The sequence below is a fragment of the Truncatella angustata genome, assembly GCF_020726525.1.
Source record: "Truncatella angustata strain MPI-SDFR-AT-0073 chromosome Unknown BKA67scaffold_8, whole genome shotgun sequence".
NCBI lineage: Eukaryota > Fungi > Ascomycota > Sordariomycetes > Amphisphaeriales > Sporocadaceae > Truncatella > Truncatella angustata.
The window spans coordinates 832971-856761 of record NW_025763388.1 but is presented as its reverse complement, the minus strand read 5'-3'; the positions used below and the strand labels follow the sequence as shown (position 1 = coordinate 856761).

Here is a 23791-nt window from a genome sequence, read left to right as displayed (position 1 = left end):
CGTTCCCGCGCAGACGTTCGTGACAGGTTGGTTCGAAACTTGTACGGGTGAACAACACGGTAATCAAATTGTTCGTTTGGCATTACGTGTCTGGCTTATTTTCATGGTATTAATCTCTGTTTGGTTCGTGGTTTATGGCTTAGGGTTATAATCACTTGTCTCTGAATCTTTAATGGCAACGTTCATATAAATTCCATTAGTACCTATCCATTCTTCTCAGTGTTGGTACAGACCGTCACATCGGTTTTATCCTCTAAATGTCCAACTCCCAACCGTTACTAGTCACTTTTGTAATTCACAGTAATGATGCAAAGCCACCTGAGAATTTATTGAGATGGAATTATATGAGTGTGCCAGGTGTGCAGTGCATCGAATTCTATAACGAAAAGATCAGGTGAACCGTTTGCTACTCTGAAGCTGTATAGGTGAATTCTAGATATACCCCACAACAAACGCTGCTGTGAATAAAGTCCACCCAAGAATATGAATATTGCAGGCATTCGAGCACAAAACCGAGATAAATCTGTGTTGACAACTCAACAAGCCAACGACTTATAAATTCCAAAACAAAAAGATAAACGAATCTCCAACCATACACTCTTGAAATACTACCTCCTACAGTCAGCCCGCCAACAACATGTCATACCAATACGGCAATATGCTTCAGCGCCCCTACGAATGGAGCAGCAGCCACCCGGATTACCTGTACGATTTCGAAAATGGAGGCTGGCCCAGAAACTACGACCTACCAGGCCCGGCCAGATACCCGAGTCCATACTACGGCAACGCGCAGTATTACGGTCCGGCTGAGCGTGGCTACCACAACAACATGTTTGATCAGCGATATGAGTACAACATGTTCGACGAAGAGAACATGAGGGTTTGGGGGTGGCTTTGGTAGGGAACACATACTCTCAAGGGAAAGGGCGTCTGGTTTAGACCTTCAGCTTTGTATTCTTCTGCATACATAATCTCCCCTATGCACCAAATATGGGACGCAACTGGAGGCTGTTGTGCTACAAAGTTTCATGTGCCCATCCAGGTTGATGTTGATGACGGAGCTATATTACTGACTGTGTTATGTATGCGGAAGCTTTGTTAGAACACCCCTAAATTACGTCGTCTTGGCTACCAAAACGGTAGTCGCGGTGTCAAATACATATCATGTCTTACTTGAACGTGTGGCTCTCTGCCTATGCTCGGAGTAGTCTATTTTCTATTCGTGTAAAGGGTTACGAAGCTTCCTCCGTTTACTGGGCACTGAATGACATTGTAGGTAGCCTTGAAACTCTCCTGGTCTTCTGATATACTGTCTAGGCCAGCTGGAAAGCTTGGGCTGGTCTTTTGGACATTCTCAACGGCTCGGAGATACTGCAGGCACAGGTCAGGAGGAAGGATGCGGTGTGTTGTGAGACTGCGTCTGAGTACACTCTATATTTGTCCAACTGTTTTTTTCTTCTGAGAGCCCGAAGGCCTCCATGGAAAGTATTCTCACCACTTCATTGGCGACACAACCGCAGACATATATCCACTAATGCAAGGTTTGATTATATGTCCGTATTTGACATGGCTATTATTTTCGCGCAAGGCTATGAAAGCGCCACGGCATTGAGACATTTATCAGGAGACGATGGGTTCAAAATTCATCAGTTTCTTGAATTGGGCCGGGATTGAACGATTTGCTGCCTGCGTTCCGGTCAGGCTTTGTAGGGTTCGTCGTTACACTAATACCACCAGGCCTCATTACCACACACAGACCGACCTTCTCATGATTGAGGCATCCAGCATAGTCGAAATTAAACGCCTAGAAAGTATTTTGAATTATACTTGACAATGCGCTGTATAAGTTCCTTTGTATACAACCCTTCTCTGAAAGGACAGTGCGGGTTTGGGTAAGGTCTAATAGTATGGTACTGGCCCTACTCTTTGTCTTTTCTTTCTTTCTTTTTTTCTCGTTTCCCCAGAAGATAGACACAGAGTCACGACCGGCAACTCACTAATCACAGCGCCCCGGGGAATCGTGAAGGAGTACTTCGGCACAAGATACCACCTGCAGTTCCAGCGCTTCGTGGGCGACGGGTCGCACGGCGGCACCGGGGTGTTCGTGGCGGTCGACCCGGCCGGGACTGAGGGAGGCGCTGGACAAGTGTTTGGAGAAGACTCGGATGTCGGCTGAGCACATGCAGCTGAATGGCGTGCCGATGCGAGAGATGGACGACGCCATACGCAGGTACGCACGGAACGTTGTGCTCGACGCTGCGCTGCCTTCACTGCCTACCTCTGCGTTGAGGGGGTTTGGTATAAATTGTCCAAGGTGAAATTATAGCGCACGGCAGCGAATCGACTCACATTCAACATGAAACTAAAATTGATAATATTCTTGCAACTACTTGTTACTGGGCTAGGCGGCGGTCGGAGACAACCTACGGGAAAACTACAACTTTTATATTCATCGCTTCTGTAGAAGGAATGAGGTCCGGTAAATAAGGATAGACATAAGTTTAATCACAAGTCATAATATGGTCTACGATTCCCCCTGTGCGCAAAACAACCCATCATCTCCAACAATCCCCAGACGATAAGGGGATTAACATGCTAAAACGTCGAATCTGACCGGAAGAGAAGAGCGCTTGCTGGCAACAATGTAGGTAAGCTTCATGAGTCAAGACCCTGGTCCTTGACGTCTTCAACATCCACCACATGGTCGCCTTCGGGTTTCTTGTCCAGTGTCTCCTGTAATATCGAACCGCCTGCGGTATTAGTCGCTAAAGTTTTCGTTTCCGCGTTTGTATTGGTGTCGATAGTCGTGCTCGGAGTCTCTGTTGACTCGATAGGCTTGCTTGGGCTTTGTTCTGTCTCAATCAGCTCCCGAGACTCCTCCAATTGCGGTTCTCGAGACTGCGTGGGTTCCTCGTCAAGTTCTGGTTTTGCTTCGGATGGCTCCTGCTCTTCTTGAACATTCATGGTACCTTCTTCATCGATGCACCACAAAGTCCTAGTCATCGAGAACGACAGAACTGGCTTGCCGTTGGATGCTGGAGGAGCAGCACCACCGGGACTAGAACTCTTCGTAGGAGCCCTGCGCTGAGGACCCCTAGCGCGACCCTTTCGAGCATCTGATAGTGGTGCCTTCTCCTTCTCCTCGGCTATCTCTTCCTCTTTGGGTTCCTCCTTCTTAGGGGCCTGGGGTCCCAACTGGAGACGCTTGTTCAGGTCCGACATGAATCCAGCCTGAAGAGCCGCGATCTTACCGCCTACGGGCCGAGCAGGCACCGCTGGCTTCTGTTTTGGCGCAGCTTCGGGCTCCCTAGACTCGGTGGTGGCCGGCTTACCAGCGCGAGCAGGGATTTGGGGCTTTGGACGATCTGGAATTGTGGGCTTATCATCACCTGAAAGTTTCTTTGCAGGGCGTACGGGTATCGCCGGCTTCTCTGACTTCTCCACAGGGCTCTCCTCTGCATCAGCAGACTGCGGGTCCTTCTCTGATTGCGGGGTGGAAACGGTGGTCTCCAAACGGAGAGAATCAGGGGTGTCTTCCCAGACATCGCGACTTGGGAAACGGCGGCTGGCTGGTTTGCTGGGCTGGTTCATCTCCTTAGCCAAGTGAGGCTGTGCTTCAACCCACGAACGGGGTCGTGACCCAGATCGCGAGTTTTGCGTACGCATGAAGCTGTCAGGATTGCGATCCTCGGCTTCGGCAAGCTCTTCTTGTCGCCGAGCGAAAGCCTGGGCGATGGTCTCGCCTTCACGCGGGACGATATCAGATATATCAGCCGCGTCGGGTCTTTTGAAACCCTCGGTTGGCTCTGGGGTAGAGACCTCGGCTGTACCATGCACACTGTCAGGGGCATCTTCCCAGATGTCGCGGCTCGGGAAGCGCTGCGCGCTCTTCCGCTTTTCGGCCTTCTCAGCAGCCTTCTTTTGGCTATTCTCGTCTTCCGGGAACAAGGGCTCGTACTCTTCCACATCATCCAGAGGCACAGAGCGGACGGGAGGGTCATAAACGCTTGCTGCTCTGCTATGAGGTCTGCTCTTTGGCTGTTCCATTTCGTAAGAGCTGCCACGACGTTCGGGCTGTGGCTCAACGGCAGGTGTGTCATATAGAGATCGGCGTTTGGCCATCTCATCAGCTGCAAGAATAGGGGCTTCATAATCGCTCTCAGTGCCATCTTGAGTAACTTGCTCGGCATTGCCGTACTTGGCAAACCCTTTGCGGCGACCTGGCTCGTCCACGTGGATCACGTTGTCGTCTTCCTCCTCATCGCCGTCAGCTGCTGACACAGAGATATCTGGTCCCGTAGCAGTCTTCAAGGGGGAATCAGCGTAGCTCTGGCTCAAGCGCTTGGAAGCAGCAGAGGGCGGGCGAGGAGAGGCATTGCGAGACACGTAGTAATCAGTAGCTTCGAAGCCGACCTGCTCGCTAGGGGTGCTGACAAACTCGCGGTTGGTACCTAAGACCTGTTAGACGCACTCCAAAGTTTGTTGATGGGTTGTGTTACCGAAACCGGCTCCATCACTGTCACGGACTAGCTTGTTGAGATCTTCACTGCTCATTGAGTAGTCCTTGACACGATCGCGCAAGTGATGATTGTATAGATCAAATTTCTTGGCCTCGGGGTGTTTTTCGTAGTAGGCCTTCTCCAGCTTGTCGTTGTTCTCAACGCCATGGCCGTGCAGACCGTAGCTGTCAGAGGGCAGATGTCCAAATTGGCTACGACCACTTGTTCTTCTAGTATGGTGACGGCTACCAGGTCTCCCAATTTCGGGTGTTGCAGACGCACCCGGCGCGGGTGTCGGGGCCTGGGCGTCTCCGGCATGGCCAAGCAGAGGAACTCGCTGACCGATCTCGGGGATGCCGTGTTCGTCCTCATCGTGACTTATGTGGGACAGCTGACTGGTTGTGCTGGCTTTCTTCTTCAAGGTTCTGGGATACGGGTCTTCGCTGCTGGGACGACCAATACCAAATTCGGCAGCCCGGTCGGAGTCCGTACGAGTGACGGCAGCGACTCTCTGGACAGCGGCTTCCTGGGCCAGCTTAGGCTTAGGAGCGTGCAGCTTGATATCCTCGCCGACCGTCCTGGTCTGCTCAGGAGAAACGGCTTGGTGGTTCTCAGGAGAAGAGTGAACGTCATCAAAGGCGGCATACTCTTGGCCTTCCTGGCCGATTGATGGAATGCTCACGCTGCCGGGACGGTCGATTGACTCTACGTTAAGCGTGTTGTTCGAGGTACGGCGACCTGGGCTCTTGGGGTTGAAGGCAGGCTCGTTCAGAGGAGAAGGAGCAAATCGATCCGGATTAGGCGAGACGGAGCGGTTGAAACGCCTGGTCGGCCGTGGGGGAACTGAGGGGGCCGAGGAGCTGTTATCGTTCTCGGTGCTCCTCGAAGGACGAGGTGGGATTGCAGGTGTTTGCTGCATAGCTGCGGCTGTGGACATTGGATTCGTTGAAGTTTGTTATTTTCTGGGGGGTTTTTTTTCTTCAGAAGAAGCCAGAAGCAAAGTGGCCTTTTGCTGGGTTGGGTCAAATATCGGGCTCGAAGATCTCGATGATGTAACTGACGTCAAACGGGGAAAGCTGTGACCTAGAGCGTGGATCCGTGTAAGTCAGTAAGCGCAAAACCCGCGGAAACACAAAAACAAAGCTGTAGTTATTGATAGTGATGGGAAAAGCCGAAGCCGAAGCCAGGATATAAAAAAAATACGAAAATTGAAGAAACTGCTGGAAAACAATAGCTGGAGTGCAATCGAGAGGGACAAGTATCAGACCCGATTCCAATCTAAATGCAGCCTCCTCTGAAAAATAAAATTGACGATGAAGCGCATGGGGTTGCAGCCAACCAGGGAAACGGCAAATCAGCGTGCATGATAAGTCATCGGAATACACACCGCATAAAAGGCCACGAGTCTTGAGGTTGGTCTTTGATCTTCGGAGGTACCAGTGCGGCAAGCCACGCAGGGAAAATACCGATAGCTGCGTGCAAGTTCAAGGAACAGAGAGAGATACGCTGCCTGGCTGGGCTTGTCTTTTTAGCCTGCGGGCGGTCGAGCTCGAAACTGCGGTCAGTTAGACGGCCTGGATCGCGAGAGCTACAAGATAATGCAAGGTGCAGATGATAAGCACAGCAGGGTTTGATATGGTGAGCGTCAAGCTAGACGAATCATTCAAAACCCTTTGCAAATGGGATTATCAATTGCAAGTGACAGATCTCTCTTCGTGCTGTGACTGTGAGATCGTTTCCGGCAACTCGTGACTAACACGAGAAGCCGAGCTCGCTCCCTCTTCATGGGCACGAGCAAAGGGGCACCCAACAATGCAAACGACTCCAACCTGCTCGACTTACCAGTGATCCGTAAAGCTGCAGTGCTGCCGCTGTGTTTTACGCTTTTGACCGGGAACCTAAAACGGCTTGGGGTGTTCGGGTTCCTGAATTGACAACGCTGATAAGAGGATTGCGCAGGAATCGCAATATGCAAGGCAAGTAAGTAATCGAGGATGGGCACAGAAGAGAAAAAGCTGGACTGCAGTTCAGGTTTGCTACAAGATTTGCGAGTCTTCACGAAGACGAAACCTCCTGGGTAGCAGACCGCTTTAATACGTTCCACTTGTTCTTTGCCCAGTGTCTTGAAGTATTGCCGAGCCTGGCCATTGCGATGCCATGATTGTACTTCGGATCCCCATTATTAGCTACAGCAAACGAGCAGGTCGAACAGGGATGGTCCGTCGTAGTATTGGTGCTCAGGTGCGCTGGTCCGCGATACATAGTTTGTTGGTTTTCACTGGTTGTTATCGTTTCCAGCAAGGCCCAGCAGTCTTTCCCGGTACTTCACAAGTATCCCGCTGGAATCTCGGCAGGCGCATCCATGAGCAACGACGACAGGTTCGAAGCTTGTCCGGAGCTTTCACGAGTTTGCTGCTGTTGGGGTTACCTGTGGAGTACTTGGAAGGTTCCTCAAAGGTGTCATCGTTCCTAGCACGAACAACTGGAGCCGGCCCTGCGCCTCAACTGGCCAGCCCTGTAAAAAATGGGCTCTCAGCGGGGTGTTTTGATGCTAGCTGAGGCAAGTGTTATTGTGATGCTTCGGTAATAGAACAGTGAAAAACCCTTTTCATATTGCTGAAAATTCGGCCGTCTATCTTTGACGCCCCGCTCACGTGTCCCTTTTAAGAATGTCTGGAAACAATGATGATAATAATAATAATAATAATAATAATAATAATAACAATAATACAATAATAATAATAACTCCTTTATAATCAATTTCAGATGAAGTGGCATGTTGAATAGTAGGTGTAAAGTTCTAGTCTCCCAGCATCATATTCCAGTTGTGCCGTGCAAGACTCTCTGCTCACTAAAACTTAATCGAAATGCCCGGGTATAATCAGATCGGTGTGTTCTACATAGTCAACAATTCCGTTGGCATTACCCTATCAGATGATTAAGAAAAGAAAGAGAAGAAAAGGAGGAAAAAAAGCTATCGTGGGGTAAACTACGGACAACTTGGGAAACTTCATCCGGCTTCTCATAATGCTCCCGTTTACATAGTACTCCGTTCCAAGTGCCACCCATTTATGGGTTCCCTACTGATCACGATGCATTAGGTTGGGCCTTCAAAACCTGCACAATCACAGGGTCGAATGGAGCGGTCAGAGCCTTGTAACATGTACTGGTCTGCTTCTGTTGATAGTCCGCTTCACGCCCGGCAATGCCATCGATATGAGGTTTTTTCCTACTGCATGTATGCTTTCTCACGATAGTTCGAGGGAGGCCTCTTCTACCTCTATCATACCAGCTTCATAGTATGATCATCAATGCTGTGGCTGGTACCTCACGGTCTCGGATACGGTCGAGGAAGAAGAAAAGTTCCACAATGGCCGCTTTAATCGTTTTGCATGGACGGTTCTCTTGGGCGTGCATGGCTTTTTGCACCTCCACGAGGCCGGATGCTTGACAGCAGCACCACATGGCCCTGAAAATGCGGGCTGGTGGCGTAAAGGGTGCATCATTGCGCGCACCAATCCCCACCACGAGGGGTTCATTAGCATTGACGAATCGATCTTGTTGTGTTCGTCAGGCGCTTGAGCTCTCCCCCCTGCCCCCGAAACCCGATTTGGGCTTGTTGAATTGCAAAGCGTTGTTGTGCTCTCTCAAGTAGCATTAATGATCACCTATGTATGAACTAGTACTGTTAAAGAAACATGAATTCTATGTCTTATCAAATTGGGATCGAAAACTGCAGCTCTTGGTTTTACTTCGTCCTGAAATGTTGAATGCAACTGTGAGATTCTTAAGCTCGTTTGGGCCAAGGCCGATCTCTCGATCTCTCGCAAAGATTCTAGAACCCCAAATTTGGACGCCAGAATTATTTCGAGTAATATGTAGATCCCCCGCATTACGTTTCAACAGTTTTTGCTCGTGCAATGACGACATATTACAACAGGAACAGAAATACAGGATCATCGAGTGCATCCAAAGACGACAAGGTGATTCAAATCTAGAAAACTCTTTTGAATTTGTATCATTGATATATCCCCACGAAATATCGTCAGGGTGGACGATCACTCGAATTGTCAGATCGGGGCCTGACAAAAACCGTGGAGAGGAGATCACGTCTACATAAGTCTAAAGCTGGCTGCTATCTGCCACCCGCACCTCCATTACACTCTAAACACCGACGCCGTAAATCGGTCAATGGTTATGGCTGTAGAAATCCATATAATTGTAAATCAATTTACGTGACACCAAATCGAACACAGATTCGGCGGTGTCTGACCAAGTTGCTCATGTTGAAACGTGGCCCATTTGCTGAGTATAACATACTATCGTAAGCAGCACGGCTTGGCATTTTGTCAAGTAGAGCCCAGAACGCAAGAAGAAATACTATGGCCTCGGACACCTCCCTACTGAGCCGCTACCGCTCCGGCCAAGCTACATGTAGTACCGCCTGTTCTTTGGCTAGCGCTTAAGCTTCTCATGAATCCAAGTGCGTTCTTGATTGCATAACGAGTAGTCAATTGCCGGAAGCTGGCTATAATCGGGACGCTCTAGTATGGCTTATATCGTGGTGCCCGGCTACTGCTGCAGAGACAGCCACGACACTACAAATATCACTTCCGAATATTGTCTGTTCATCTACACCAGATCCAGAGAGTATGTGTTCGTTACCTACACACCGCCCTGTTAACGACTTTCTTCCTTTGGTCTTTTGAACTCTGACAGATAAAACTCATCAAGGTAACCAAAGACATCTTTACGCCATAGGTGAATCCGAAGTTCTGATTATGAGTTTGCAGACAGGACGTCCTTTGTTGTGGTATCGCTGTTGATGCCGAAGATGGCCGTTAAAGCTAGAGTGCCGATCATCTGAAGATCGCCGTAGTATATCAACTCCGTCGGCCCGAACCATGTAAGAAGGTTCCAGTGCCCTCCACTCGATGACATAGACGAAAGGATTGTGTGCAAATCCGCCCCAGACTGAGCTCTGCTCATGAGTACAGTGTTCGCCAGGCTCTGCCTCAAGCGAACCTGACAAGTCAGTTTTTAAGGTATAATTGCGGTAGCCTTGTCCTCACTGATTTGCCCAAGAGCTGGTCGATCAATTGTGCGCGGGATGAGTCTTAGAGTCGAGGAATAATGTGTCAGGGTAGAGGTCGACTCAAAGAGTCGAGACTGTGTGGTCAGACCAGGAGAAGTGCCATTAATGGATTCAATTCAAGGAGATGAGGTATCATCCACGCGGACATGAAAAATCAAAGTAAAGCTGTAAAGCAAAAGTGCCCACGCAATTCCTTACGCCAAACCCCAGTTTCAAAAATGCTGAAACCTCTTCTTCTACCACAACTCTGTTTTAATGCCGGAGGGGCATCTTTTTCCACGTTCATCCTACACAGCTGGAGCGCCCATGATGTCTTAATCAAGCTTCCGAGCATTTCTTACTTTGTTGTTTCCAGCCACTCCAGATTCGGGTCTTGGTAGAGCTCATGCTGGCTGGTATTGGTCCGCTCTTATACGATCATCTGAGCAACACCTTGGCCACCCAAGGTCTTGCTTCCAGTAAAAGCCTGATGTTTGAGGGCAGCGATCAGGTAGCAGATAGCGGTAAACATGAGGAAGACGGCGGCAGCAATCAAGCTGGTTCTTGCGGGAATCGCACTCAACCACTGGAGAAGACTCATGACACCATAGACGGCTGCGCGCATGTAGTTGGTCGAGATTTTGCGTATGTAAGCATCGAAGGTGGACGAGGTAGGGCAAATCCTGAGAAGGAGTGGCACCTCAATGAAGAGGATGATGAGGGAGGACGCTCTACAGTTTCGTCGGCGTTAGCTTTCTGACCACTTGCTGGCTAGCAGAGAGTTTCGTTCGAGCCACGATGTGGTGACTTACAGGGCAAAGGCGCAAAATATGTACATGATAACATTGAAGGTGAAGATATTCGAGATTCCTAGCGCAAAGCACAGAATCATGGACAAGATTCCGAGCCTGGAGAAGATGGTTAGCAGAGCCAGCGATGCAGGGCCTAAAACAAAGCACATCGACAGAGCTGGCAGCTTGCGCCGGGCTTTCTACCGCGATCAGATCTCCCCAAAGGAAAAGCATGTGCGTAGCTGTGAGATAGTATGCGACGTAGGATGGTGGGAGGCTTACCATTGCCCGTAAATGCCTACAGTGGTAGAGCACAATGTCAGTCACTCCATAATGCATTTGGACTGGTATCACAAGATGCGCCAGGGTTTCTCCAGCGGAGGGGTACTTACTGAAGTTCCTTGTCTGGAATTCCTCCTTGAGAGTCATGGTAGCGGTGTACAGCTGAGGAAGACTGGCTAATGGTGATGTGGTTGTTTGCTTTGCAACTTTGGTGTCGAGTAACTGACGACAACAGGGACCAAAGCTAAGCTGCCTGGTACGAGGACGGAGCTCGGTAGCTTGCGGCTAAGCACACTCAAGTACAGTGCAGACAGGCAGTGGTAAAAGGAGGGATTCGAGGCTGTCTCGAGATACTAGCAGCAGTAAAAGGTGAGGATTCGATGTAGATTATGAAAACGCGCTGCCTGTTTCTCGTCGTGTCTTAATTGGGGGTTGTTGTTTGGTGTTACGAAGATGACCAGATGTCCTGTTGTTCAGAAGGTTTGAGGTGGATCCGAGCTGCCGTTCCAGATAAAGCCGCCTCATCAGCAACGCCAGTGTTCAGTTCAACCTTCCTTAGCGCCTAGTCGCTGGGACCTTGCTGATGGACTTGCGCTTCTTCCAGCAGGTGCCAGGGGGCTGGACTGGATTGAATCCCCAGGACTCCAACCTCTGGGGTCTGAGACCCTGAAAAACGACACTGAAGAATGTAAAGCGCTTGGGCCACTCTGACCGTTTCAGGACCCTACGTAAACGCACTTACTTTTCTGGTGCTTGAAACACTGCCCGCTGTGCAACGTTTTTCTTCCCAGGCAGCCAGGCAAGCAAGGCCTACAACAGTAAGCACAAGCGCAAATGTTTGTATGGGTGCCCAATGATGATTGATCCCTTTCTTGTTAACTAATGTATTTTGAACATGTATTACACGCACGTGGTTGATTGGGCCATACTAATATATACTGCACCATACTTTTCTGTGGTCACGTCGCTGGCCTGCACATACCGCTCACCTTCATTCTCCAGTTTCAGGCAGCCACATTTGTATGCCATTGGCAAGTCTCATGTCGACTGCGCTCCGCTGTGCTGGATACCTGGGTTTCCGTGATATCTCCGCCTAGTCGTCTGCCACTATTACGTCTTGTTGTACGTGTACTATAAGGCTATGCTAGGCAGGGACATTTAGTACCTTATCATCATGACATTGTCTCGCGAGTAGTTGAGAGTGTGAGTGGAAAGAAGGCTTCGCTCGACGAAAGAATCACCAGAATTGAACTTCTGACCTGTACTTGTGTTCGTATCATTCGTCATTTTTCACTGCTACCTGGACCGGAACTGTTGGTGCACGTACCCTCTAAATGGGTTTGTCATCCAATAGACCATCTCGTATCATGTGGTGATCCTGTGTATCTCTTCTACGCAATTTTGATCTTCAACTGTTGGCTCATTCAACCATCCCATTGTAGGTGATCATATATAGAAACTTCTAATCCAGCAATCCTCAGCATGATAAATTAAGCGAAAACCAGCTTGAAGACGTCGTTGAAGACGAAGAAAGAGCCGGCCTCGGGCAAGAGCTGGAAGGCTTGAGTGTAGCTCATCGGGCGCTGCTCCTCGTCGACCTGTATTCTTGATTAGCATGCCGTGCTGAAGACCGTGTGTTACCTGAACGTACCAGAAGCTGTCCAGTGACCAGGACGAAAACACCGCCGTTAAGGCCGGGCTGGGCATCAATGGTGGCAACCTGGTGCTTGACTTGCTGAAATGGAAGGCCCTAAAGTTATCATGTCAGCCACAGCTCCCAGCCTCTTCATTTCGAAGCATACTCACAGCAAGCTTCTCGACAATGGCCGCGGCGCCCTGTGTAGCCGAAGACTCGAAAGTCAACATAGACTGTTCACGCTGTTCCCAATTTTTAGCTCGTCATCATATGCGGTATTTTGGTATGTCGGCTTACGTAGAGTGCAGAGAGCTGCTTTCGGTCGCTGTCGAACTGGCTGTAGTAGAATGTGACGAACTGGTCTAGGGGCGGAGAATGATCAGTCGTGCTCCAAGTCCCGATAACCGTGTTTCGTCGAGGAAGAATCTATATTGTAACTTACTCGCGACCTCCTCGAAGTCTGCCAAATTGTTAGCCGACGCTCCATAAAAAAGTATGTTCTGTCCGCAAAAGATACGGTGCAAGGAGAGCAATGCGCCAAGCTTGGAGGGGACATACTGGTAGCCATCTTGTCTGTATGAAAGGCTATAGAGAATATACCAGGGGGGTTCGGTGTGGTAGTCGAGCTTATTCTGTAGGATGATGACAGAAGTAGTGGCTTTCAGAAACAAATCAAAAGTTTGTTGATGTTGACGTGCGACGAGTTTATTGCGGCTTTGGAGGGGCTCCCAATTTCTTGAACAGGTTCCGGGCACGGGCGCGCGGCGGGGTAATCAACTCGTTTAAGGCATAAATCGATTGATTGCCAAAGCACCTACATAACCTGACGAGCTTATGTAAGTTTAATGTGCAGACTCGTGCCTGCCCAAAGACAAGAGGATGCCCAGCCAAAAACTGGTGTGTACCTGAGCACGCAGGAGTCAAAGATCGTGAGTCCACAAAATATTCACCATTGGTTCTGTTGAATCAGGCACGAATGCCACGCCCCTGCATATTGTTGATCAAATTTTATGCCCAGAATTGATCCTGAATCTAAAACATTCCAAGCAAACAAACTACTTCCCAGATGAGACGCGACAGGCCTTCTCATTGGCTAGATAATGGCAGCCACTTACACTCATGCGCAAACGGGACCAGCTGCCCGTTCAGCCAATATTGGTAGATCAGAGGCGAAGAAGATATTGAGCGACGATGGCATCGGCTCTCGTGCTCGTCGACGTCGGAGCCCGAGAGATCGACTGCCATCCGTCGCTTCTCTAGACAACTTGTTCAAAACTGGCCATGAGAGTGAAAGTTCCGATCCCAAAAGACATCCTTTGGACCTAGAAGACAGGGAGGCATTGAACACCTATGGCGTAACAGAAATGAGGGACAGTTTCTTTGATGCTGTTTTCTATCCGCCTGAGGAAGTGGACATTGACGATCTCATGTGGCACGCCAAGCTCACCTTGCCCTATGCATTTCGCAAGCAGGACCCGTTATCATTAACAAATTTCTTCCCTAAACAATGGCACGAAGTTAAGAGTGTTCTAAGTAGGGTCACCAAGACTCGAGCCGGTATTAAGCTCCTGAAGTCATCCCTTGGCTTCTTCGTTGCATATATTCTCTGTCTGATACCATCTGTGAGAAACTGGCTCGGCACGCACAATTACATCATGGCCATATCGACCCTCCTAAACCACTCAGGAAGAACCGTTGGCGCTCAGGTAGAGGGCACTATTCTTACCATCATTGGAACTGCGTCAGGGTTGGGCTGGGGTGCATTCGGTCTTTGGCTTTCCACTGTTTCTGTTAACGCCCGTGTGGGATTTGGTGGTATCCTGGCTGTGTTTTTGTGCCTCTTCATTTTTGTCATTGCTTGCATCCGTTCTTACTATATCAGAACATATCAACTGATTATTTGTGCTGGCATCGCGGTGTGCTATACCTGCTTAGCGGATGTATCTGGGACGAAGGTGTCATGGTCAAAACTACTTACGTATGGAGTTCCTTGGGCATTGGGACAAGCGATCGCGTTGTTGCCTTGTGTACTCATAGCTCCAGATGCAGGGGCACGTCCTCTGGCCGTTTCCCTGCATAATGCCTTTTCTGTCATGGTGGTACGTGACTTGGAGACTTTGCTTGCAAGAGTTGCACTGACATTAATAGACTGCAACCACTAAGACTCCCATGGATCGGCTGGCCCGTCGAAGACTGGCTCAATGCTTCGTCAATCTATCGCAAACATATCGAGATTTGGTCTTGGATTTTTCGATAACACTCTTCGATCCCAAGGATGTACTTCAATTGCGGAATCTGATGCAAGGAGTTATTCGAGCCTTATTGAGCCTCAAGTCCGATACTCGGCTCTTTGATATTTTCGAGCAGACTAGCAGCATTCCATCGGAAGACTTGCAAGCACGAGTCGAAGATTTCGTCGTTGATTTCGAACGAGATCGGGCTAATATTTCAGCTCACGAGGTAGAATTACTCCGATTCGTGGCAGAAAATCTGATAGAACCCACAGAGTCACTTTTCGCTGGAATGAGAGTAACTCTGCAACGCTGTGATGCCGTCTTGATGGACATGTGCGGGCACAGGCAATACCTTGGGCCGCCTCGGAACATTTCTGACGATGTTGCTGGGTCCCTTGTTAAACTTCGCCGACGGATCATCACATTCATGACGACACAAGACAGTGTTTTGGCAAGCGAGAAGCTCCCTCCGGCGTATGCTGAATACCCTGAGATTGTGAAGTTGTTTGCCTATTGTCGACCTGTTCATCAGGCTGCAACAGCGGTTGAAGCTTTGGCTGTGAAAGTCAATCAAAGTAAGCAGTTTTTGAATTTGTTTTCTGTCCTATTCGCCATGTCTACAGAGCTTATATAGATATCTAACGGTCATTGAACTCTTTGCGATTGTTTCACCATATTCCCGAAGACCCCCCCCCCCCCCCCCCCCCCCCCCAACTGACCACAACGAAGTAACCACTGATTTCGAATACTGTAGTGCAACAACAAAAACCAGAACGTCCTAAATTCTATCCGTCTGACTACCCATTCTGGAAATCTTTGTACCGCACAAATGCACAAGTTCGTCACGACAGAGGTGGTCTAACAGCAGGTACGTACTCAGCTTGTTTCTAAGTGTTTTGTTCAAGCGACTGAATTCCTACTCTATGCCATGTCTATCCTCCCTTCCCTATCTATTCTCAACGTCAATGTGCAACATTTTAATGTTGTTATCCCCTCCCCCCCCCCCCAGAAATTTTTTAAATCGTTTTTCTCTTCTAATAAAGAAACCACTATCATCTATCCATTTTCTCTTGTCTAGTGGCGGCCAAGTAGTGTACACAAGAATGGTGTAGTCACCTTGAATCTTGTAGTTACCTACATAACCAGAAAGTCATATGTCGATGTGCCAGTGAGGTTCGTGTCGACAACTCTATACCATCAATGCATCCCCAGCGGCTTGTTGTACTTGTTCCCTATTCCGTTATGGCAGTAAGCAGCCGATCATCTCCAAAATTATAGAATTGGATGTGAGCCAACTATTGTGTATATTGCTCGTCAGTTTAACTAGCCAGTCGAATATTACATCTGCTTGTTGCGATGTCTAGTAATCACGGATGCTGACATGTCAAAACCTAGGTTCTTACTTCAGAAGTTTCAATGAGATAGCAGAACTGATGGAAAGAATCACATCGAAGGAGTATGAGCCGCTCTCCAGAAGGGAAGATAAGCATGCAAATAAGCTGGAGAAGATGACTTCCACAATGACTGCGACTGAGATTGAGGATGAGACACCGAGTAGAGCAGTCCGTCTAAGAAAATCCGTATGGTCGGCCATGCATCGAGCTCAAGGCTTTGAAACACGCTTTGGCCTTAAAACAACTGCTGTGACATCTATCCTTGCCATACCAGCGTGGCTGGCACAAAGCAATAGCTGGTGGAATTACTACGAGGCATGGTGGGCCGTTGTGATGGCATGGCTGATCATGGCCCCTCGGTATGCTTCCAAGTCTTGAAGACTCAAATAACGAATTGCCAACTAACATGTCGCAGTGTTGGAGGAAACGTCCAAGATTTGTTCACTAGAGTTCTATGCGCAGTGCTTGGAGCTGTCTGGGGTGGCTTGTCATTCGTCTCTGGGAACGGCAATCCATACGTAACGGCTGTATTTGCTCTGATCTTTATGGTGCCCATGATCTACAGATTTACTCAGAGCACTCATCCTGTACGTGACTCAACAATTGTACGGAGTTGTGTGTAGGTGCTAAAAAGCTAACTTGCACTAGAGATCAGGTTTGGTGGGCTGCATCGCGTTTACCGTCGTATCGCTTACAGAATACACCCACGAGGGCGATCAATCTCCATTGGTCATAGCCGCTACGCGAGGAGGAGCGATTGCTGTCGGCGTTATCGCCTCGATAGTTGTGAACTGGATCATTTGGCCGTTTGTAGCACGTCACGATCTTCGCAAGGCTATATCAATGATGCTATTTTACTGCAGTATCATTTACAGAGGTAAGCGGATTATGAAAACATCCACAGTCGATTTGCTGACCGCATTAAGCTATTGTGTCCAAATATGTTTATTATGAAGAAGGCCACGAGCCAACCAAGGCGGACATTGAGGCGTCTGAGATCTTGGAAGGCCGCCTCCGAGAAGGATTCGTGAGGCTACGGCAACTGCTGGTCCGTGATGCTTCACAGAGAGGGGATATTAGAAGTATCGCATAACTGACTTACAAATAGGGACTAACGAGACACGAGATTCGCCTGAGATCACCCTACGATCCTTTACCGTACTCAGCATTGATCGACGCTTGCGAGCGATTTTTCGAATATGTTGTTGCATTACGCCAGTCTTCGCTCTTTTATCATCCGCACTTCGTCCGAGACAACCCAGAAGCTGCAGCTCGGCTCTTAGGTTATCGTAGAGATGCTATTGCTACTGTAATGACTAACCTATATGTCCTATCTGGAGCCCTCAGGGCTGACAGGAAAGTGCCGGTAAGTAGCGGTCGGCGTCCGTATTTTCCTTTACTAATAACCTGCAGAAATATCTACCTAACGCGGCTGCTGCACGCAAGGAACTTCTAGACCAAACGAAGGTGCTTGAAGCCGAGCTAGCGGCAAGCGGGAAGTACTCGGCAATTGTGAAGACGGAAGCTGAGAAGTGGGCACAGATATACAGCTATTCCTACAATGAGAGCTTGACAGGCTGTGTTGAGCAGCTGAAGGAGTTAGAAAAGTATACCAAAGTTATTGTAGGAGAGCAAGGGTAAGTTCTGCGAAGTATCGAGCGGAACTAGTATGTACTGACTAAGTATAGGTTTGATGCTGGACTTCAAAATGATGATTGGGTTATCCCTTGAGCGGTATCATACCAATGGGATTGTTGTTCAGCGAATTGGAAGTTTGTAATGCAGAGAAAACAAAGGCTATCAGTGTGATCGGTGAGCTGGACCTTGTGATTATTTATGTACTCTCCCAAACAGGCAAGAGTTTCAAGTTGCTCATTCGTTTCTGGGTGTATTCTTTTGGTCTGGCAAGGGTGCTGGTAAGTCATCTTCAAAATATTGGCCTCGTATACCTCTACACAGTACATTACATCTTGCTATGGTTGTTCCAATGGCCATGGCTACTCAAGAAGTGGTACATCACCGGGTTTTGTTGTAGCTAAAGTGTTTTTTTGCTAGGGGCTCCACATGATCGACCGTGGATCTTGGAAGATTGATTTACATCAAAGCCGATATTTGATGTCAGTGCAAGCATATATCGACTCAAAAAAAAACTCGAGAACATCGCATGATGCCAGCAAAGACCATGGTGGTTGCGTTCGAACCATTAAACTGATTGGTCAACAACGAAGTATGTATCAGCTGAAGGGTCGACCTTAGAATCCTTCCAAGCGCAGGGGGAAAAGGAAAAGAATGATAGCTTCCCTAGCACGGGTAACCCCTGAGGTAACGGAACGTGCCGAGCCAGCTATCTCCCATGGATATGCCTGTCCTTCGAAGCTATGTAGACTTGGTATGCTCAAGTCACTCGCTACACTATATACATGACAGATAGTATACAAACATGTCGTGAGGATGTTTCCCAGATCTCGTATTTGTGGAGTCAATTCAGGCGAATGCCTGTTGGCGGTCAGGTCGCATCGTAATAGTCTAGAGCTCCCACTGAGGAACGGCTCGTGCCAGAAGGTCCCGTCAAGCAGTGGGCGTAAGATTTGGCGCCACCAACCGATATCTATGTGCTTCCCACTATCATAAAATGGAGGTAAAGACGATGAATCACTGGGATCTAGTAGGCTGTTCAGGTAGGTGATCTTAAAATTCGAAACGAAACCTTACTAACCGTAGCATACTATACATGACAACCATGGGTCGATTATTCTGGTGACACTAGATAGTAAGATCTAAGCGACGCCACCACTTCATGTTTACTGTGCATTCCTTTTCTCATTGCTCAAGAAGACAATTTTTGGATGCCGATAATACTTGCCGTGACCCAAGAGTTTTTAGTTTTTGTCTTGCTTGGGTCTACATCTACATGTGGGTGAAGTTCGAGCAGTAAGGCTAGATAACATTAATATTGGCATTGTATAGCTTGAGCGTTGGCCGGGATTCCCCTGATTTCAGCTTGTCGAGGGTAGTTGTTCGGGAGTACATAGTGAGCGTGCTTGTCGTCATTGTGACTTCATTGTTGGCATATCTTGGAAGGCAAGGATCATCGGCAAAGCCGCACCCGAGCGAGCTTCCATGGTGTTGATCAGTTGCAATTAGCGACCGGAGGGTATACATGAAGTAGTGCTAGATACCCCGGTTGCATGATCCTATATGAAACAAGTAGTATATGTGTCGTAATATCCAATAATTGCAAGAACGAAACTTTCAGTGGGGCAAACTCGTCATTGTGAACTCAGAAAGCAGGTAAAATATGACATTCTGGAATGGTGATCACCTGAAATATTGAACTCAAAAATAACAAGCAACCAATGGGGCTGAAAGATTGGTTGACCAGAGCGATTGAGAATGCCCGTGCACCTAGAATATGCCCCTATCCGGTAATACTCTTGCCGATCAACGCTGTAGGGCCATTTGAAGGCTTTGAATTGACTCACCCAAGCCACAAGAACGCAAATACAACTTCGAATATGTTTTGTTGTTTTGCAATAGTGAAGTTGACATGGAAGTAAATCCTGCCAAAGACCAGGGTATGGGACGTCACCGACCGTCAATGCCGATCTCACTTTCTCTATGCTTTTATGAAGGACTCTAGGGAAGCCACGTCAGTAAGTACTTGAAACTTGAACCGGTTGTAATTATGTGTAACAAATGTACGTTACAGGTAAAGCGGAAACAGAACTTCGAGGTATCCTTTCATTATCTCACTGCCATTCAAGGCGAAAGAGATTATATTTTTATTCCCGGGTTCGTAGTGAGCTAGTAATATATATGTTGAACACATGCTAATTCTTCACCAATGCCGAAAGGGGCTCAAACACAGTCCTATTAAAGTATTGATTGTTCACAGCTTAGGCTTAGCTGCAACCAACTTCAGCTTCGAAGTAAGCGTCTCCTCTGCGTCCTTCTCGATCCGCGTCATGAGTACCTCGCAGGTGGGAATGTCATGAATGAGGCCAATGACTTGGCCAGCGGTCCAGACCTGTACATATGATTAGCCAAGGTATGGATGAGACCTGCCTCTGAAAACAACTTACACCGTATTCGGGGTCACCGTTGATAAATACTTCCCGGCCTCGTTTGCCGCTGACGAGGGGTGCCATCTCGTCAAATTTATCGCTCTTGCTTTCTCTTTCCACTTTTAAGGCTTGTTCGGTGACCTTGTTCTTGTATAATCTGGTGGTGTTAGTCCATCGCCTCATGACCAAGGCCGTATCAGTCTCAGAGGCTTTGACAATCTCCTCCTTGATGTTCTGATGGATCGGGGCCTCGACGGTACACATGAAACGAGTCCCCATGTTGATCCCCTCGGCACCGAGGCACAGAGCGGCAGCCAGACCTTGGCCGTCAGCGAATCCGCCAGAAGCGATAAATGGTACCTCAAGCGACTGACGTGCGCGGCTGAGCAAGATGAAATTGGTGATGTCTGACTCGCCCACGTGTCTATAATGTAGAGGTCAGCCGATGTCGTGCAAGAAAACCCGTGTACGAGGCTATTTGATTCGTGACTCACCCAGCACACTCGAAGCCGTCTATCGACAGAAAATCAACGCCGAGCTTGATGGCGCTCTGTGCGTGCTTGATGGTGGTACACTTGTGCAAGATAATGATACCCGCAGCTTTGAGCTGCTTAATGACCGGCCCGGGGCTGTTTCCGGCCGTTTCGACAACCTTCACACCCTCTTCAATAACTATCTGAGCGTAGGCGCCATAGTCGGGCGGGTTCAAAGACGGTAGTAACGTAATATTGACACCGAATGGGTACTTGGTCATGGTCCTGGTACGTTGGATTTCCTTCCTCAGATCCTCCGGTGTTGGTTGGGTCAGCGCAGTGAGTAAACCCAGCCCACCCGCGTTGGACACGGCAGAGGCCATTTCAGCGTATCCAACATACTGCATACCACCCTGGACGATGGGGATCCTGATGCCCAGAGCACGAGTAAGCTTTGTGTCGAATGGCATTGTAGTTTTGTCAGCTAGCAGCTTTCTCAAACTAGGCGTAGTGACTTTGGCAACGAGTTCAGCTCTGTCTGGCAGCACCTATTTATTCTATCAAGTATGCAAGACTCAAGAAATAAAGACGCCGAAATAATTTTTCAATGACTCTCTCTTTAAACAAGACTGTTGAAAAAAAAAAAAGTTGAAGTTGTGTTCAACTAAACAGTCACCGGGTGTTGATGAGACGTGATCAAAAGATGCCGAGGTATTTACTCCACATTCGGCTACGGCCAGATTCCTGGAGTCTGGGGCAACGCCGCATCGGCATACAGGGGCACGTTAGTATGCTCTTAACCGTAGTCTAGTAACTAGCACGTCACCTTGAGTCCCCATGTGACATGCCAAGGAAACGCGGACAAATGAGTCTGAACTTCGAGACATTGAAAGCATTGTTAGTAGTAGCGCAAGCGTCTCGCTTAGATTGCGGTGCTGGCCGTCCATGTGTTCTGTCATGCCCATCAATGTACGACACGAAGATGTAGAAAATACCTAGAGCCGCGCATCGGAAGAGTCGCAAAGAAAACGTACACTCATCTCTGGCTTACGTCTGCAATCGTCCGGCGTTACATCTCTCTGTGGGGACAGATTGGGCGAACATGCTCGGCCTGAAGAAGGTGATGCGTAGCAAATGACGGGTGACGAGGCTCTTCGAGCAGCTTTATTCATTATGGAACGATGAGTCGTGTGACCTGGCGGTGGGAACCCGAATAACGACATAATACCAACCACGATGCGCAACATCCTGTCGGTATCCTAACGTTAGATTTCTGTTCATCATGTGAGCGTCTTGCTTTGCGGTTGACGCTGCCCTCCAAGCTTTGGTGGCTGTAAAGTTAGTTACCCACTCCCAGTGGTCCCAACGGAACGGCTATTGTTGTTGTTGTCGACTCGGTCCTATGCTTCTCATCCGTTTCATCACTTCCGCGAGTTGTAAAGGATCATCTGAGAATGGTATCACTGCCGCACATCTGGCTAGGCACAGGAGAAAACCATGCTTGCCCCAATAGAAAGGTTGACACAGAACAGATGATCAGGGAGTGATTAGGGACGAGGTGTGCAGATGTGAGGCACAGATCAAATTTTCACACAGTATACTTGAAGAGATTTCGGTTGGAAGTGAGAAGCAACATGAAGTGGAGACTAAATGCTGGCTTTGCAACGCAGCAAGCTCATACTGTGCAATAGCCTACATGAAGCTGGTCTTACTTTCACATCGCGCTCATACTCTGCCAGTATTGTCAAGCTGAGAGGTACGATTTCAATAGCCCCCTCCAAGTGCTCCACAATCAGACGATCTCAACGGCACAGCGGGACGACGTGGCCGTCGTCCTATTGCCATCCACTATCAGAGGATTTGTCAAATTTCTTCAGCTTTTAGCTACCAATGTACGCAGTTACATAGTCCAATGCTTCACAGAGTGTTTGCTCACGCTTATCTGACTGCGGACCCATTCGATTTGGATCGCCGCCAGGTTCTGCATATACTCCACATCTGAGACTATTCGAGCTCATGGTTTATGCTTTGGTTTGAGGACTGTACAGAATATACTGATGGAAGCCTCTGCCCCGGAATAGGTCCTGGAAGAGGTTGCTTTTTTCTTCTTCTTTGACCGGCGCGTTATGCTAGAAATCGCGGCACTTGGTACAACGATCATCAAATTTCTCCGATATGTGCAACAGGTTGCGTCCAAAGTGGCACTACTCATCCGAGAACCGAGCCGCGACAGCGGGAGTGGGAGCATATCGTCTTCTGTAGATTGCCAGCTTGGTTGTAGTATAACGGTAGGATATTTCTAACCTGCAGCAATGGAGAACGATTTGTTCAGGCCTCAGAGGAACTACAGATTACAGGGCCAATTAATTCCAAACAGAATCACGCCAGTTTCAACGAATAGTCACTTATTAGGCTCCAGTAGGTTTGTTTTGTTATATCAATCATGTGATTACTGAAAATCATCTTCGTTGAACAACACATTTCGCTAAAAGAGTAGAATCTTCACCGTTTTGAAAAGCAATATTCCGACCAGGTGAACCTGCCATTTCCCGCAAGGGCGAGACGCAATCGTTGAAGCAATCGTTAGTTACTAACCTAGCCCCTAACTGTGCGAGTCCCCTTCTGATTAGGTAGGTACTGTAGGTACTAACCTTAGAGCCTGTTAGTGAGGGGCTCTTCCACCAGAGAATACACATCCCACCCGCAACTTGGCACCTGTTCATGCCAACGATTTGTGACCATTATATGATTCGGTAAGCAGATCAAATCTTGCTTGCATGTTAGGTTTTTACCGAGCCCAATCTAACGCCCTGCACGATCAATACTGTACTCGCTTCCCTGTTACCGTATCATTGGCTTGATCATCCTACATCTCGGTACGCATGCGTGAGGACCCCTGAAACCTTGCTTGCCTTTGATGCACGTTTGATGCATTGGATGAGCAAGCCAAAAAGCAAACTCAAGAGGCTGACAGTAAAGTCGTGTACTCTGAGAAAACCCCCAAATGTGTACTCACGCATGACCACATACATGCCAGCCGTACGTTGAGCTCGTAGTACAACCCTGTGGGTGCCGCAGTCCATGCACTCTGCAAAGACAACGCCCGGTCACCAACAGGGACAAAGATGTGAGTACTGTAGCTTTGTGCTTCTGTTTTGCTGATCCCTTTGGCGACTGATATCCCCAGTCAATTCGTGGCGGCCCTTTTCCATACCGTTGGGTCTGAAGGGCACGCACGATGACGCCAAGGGGCCAACAGATTCGACCTAATGCCTGTTACTAAAGTGGATGGACGGCAAAGCGCCAAGTTCATTGGGCACAGCAACTCTGCAACGAGTCTACGA

At 48.5% G+C, this 23791-nt stretch overlaps 7 protein-coding genes across 7 annotated transcripts; 3 read left to right on the top strand and 4 right to left on the bottom strand.

Annotated features, from left to right (window-relative positions):
- Nucleotides 1-637: 637 nt before the first annotated feature.
- Nucleotides 638-2176, top strand: BKA67DRAFT_662350 (uncharacterized protein; the record flags this gene model as incomplete). Its single annotated transcript, XM_046107982.1, has 3 exons — nt 638-897; nt 1738-1811; nt 2007-2176. The coding sequence occupies 3 exons, from the start codon at nt 638-640 to the stop codon at nt 2174-2176; spliced, it is 504 nt and encodes a 167-aa protein (XP_045954083.1).
- Nucleotides 2177-2571: 395 nt separating this feature from the next.
- BKA67DRAFT_391674 (altered inheritance of mitochondria protein 21) lies at nt 2572-5902 on the bottom strand. The gene is made up of 2 exons (XM_046096622.1): nt 4500-5902; nt 2572-4451 (listed from the first exon to the last, which is right to left on the bottom strand). Exons 1-2 carry the CDS (start codon nt 5434-5436, stop codon nt 2656-2658), a joined length of 2733 nt encoding a protein of 910 aa, XP_045954082.1. The 5' UTR covers nt 5437-5902; the 3' UTR covers nt 2572-2655.
- Nucleotides 5903-10003: 4101 nt separating this feature from the next.
- BKA67DRAFT_662348 (uncharacterized protein) lies at nt 10004-10793 on the bottom strand (the record flags this gene model as incomplete). The annotated part of the gene is made up of 4 exons (XM_046107981.1): nt 10004-10304; nt 10386-10481; nt 10647-10662; nt 10757-10793. 4 exons carry the CDS (start codon nt 10791-10793, stop codon nt 10004-10006), a joined length of 450 nt encoding a protein of 149 aa, XP_045954081.1.
- Nucleotides 10794-11889: 1096 nt separating this feature from the next.
- BKA67DRAFT_577891 (nuclear transport factor 2) lies at nt 11890-13035 on the bottom strand. The gene is made up of 6 exons (XM_046103663.1): nt 12841-13035; nt 12725-12742; nt 12580-12644; nt 12453-12524; nt 12298-12396; nt 11890-12244 (listed from the first exon to the last, which is right to left on the bottom strand). Exons 1-6 carry the CDS (start codon nt 12848-12850, stop codon nt 12137-12139), a joined length of 372 nt encoding a protein of 123 aa, XP_045954080.1. The 5' UTR covers nt 12851-13035; the 3' UTR covers nt 11890-12136.
- Nucleotides 13036-13382: 347 nt separating this feature from the next.
- On the top strand, nt 13383-17551 carry BKA67DRAFT_594586 (uncharacterized protein; the record flags this gene model as incomplete). The annotated part of the gene is made up of 10 exons (XM_046105063.1): nt 13383-13569; nt 13612-14381; nt 14446-15091; nt 15289-15384; nt 15912-16230; nt 16326-16497; nt 16559-16787; nt 16837-16958; nt 17019-17276; nt 17324-17551. The coding sequence occupies 10 exons, from the start codon at nt 13383-13385 to the stop codon at nt 17549-17551; spliced, it is 3027 nt and encodes a 1008-aa protein (XP_045954079.1).
- Nucleotides 17552-17574: 23 nt separating this feature from the next.
- BKA67DRAFT_391449 (uncharacterized protein) lies at nt 17575-18155 on the top strand. The gene has a single exon (XM_046096621.1). The coding sequence runs from the start codon at nt 17656-17658 to the stop codon at nt 17947-17949; it is 294 nt and encodes a 97-aa protein (XP_045954078.1). The 5' UTR covers nt 17575-17655; the 3' UTR covers nt 17950-18155.
- A 1644-nt stretch (nt 18156-19799) lies between these two features.
- On the bottom strand, nt 19800-20917 carry BKA67DRAFT_524384 (2-nitropropane dioxygenase-like protein; the record flags this gene model as incomplete). Its single annotated transcript, XM_046098565.1, has 3 exons — nt 19800-19937; nt 19993-20398; nt 20469-20917. 3 exons carry the CDS (start codon nt 20915-20917, stop codon nt 19800-19802), a joined length of 993 nt encoding a protein of 330 aa, XP_045954077.1.
- Nucleotides 20918-23791: the final 2874 nt, after the last annotated feature.

What these genes read in the sequence shown, in the direction of transcription:
- BKA67DRAFT_391674 (XM_046096622.1), bottom strand. Translation starts at nt 5,436, where the DNA reads ATGTCCACAGCCGCAGCTATGCAGCAAACACCTGCAATCCCACCTCGT. An exon ending in CAGTGATGGAGCCGGTTTCG is followed by an intron (nt 4,452 to 4,499) that starts GTAACACAACCC and finishes AACAGGTCTTAG; the next exon opens with GTACCAACCGCGAGTTTGTC.
- BKA67DRAFT_577891 (XM_046103663.1), bottom strand. An exon ending in CCATTGTCGAGAAGCTTGCT is followed by an intron (nt 12,397 to 12,452) that starts GTGAGTATGCTT and finishes TGATAACTTTAG; the next exon opens with GGCCTTCCATTTCAGCAAGT. An exon ending in TGGTCACTGGACAGCTTCTG is followed by an intron (nt 12,245 to 12,297) that starts GTACGTTCAGGT and finishes TCAAGAATACAG; the next exon opens with GTCGACGAGGAGCAGCGCCC.
- BKA67DRAFT_391449 (XM_046096621.1), top strand. Translation starts at nt 17,656, where the DNA reads ATGGGATTGTTGTTCAGCGAATTGGAAGTTTGTAATGCAGAGAAAACA.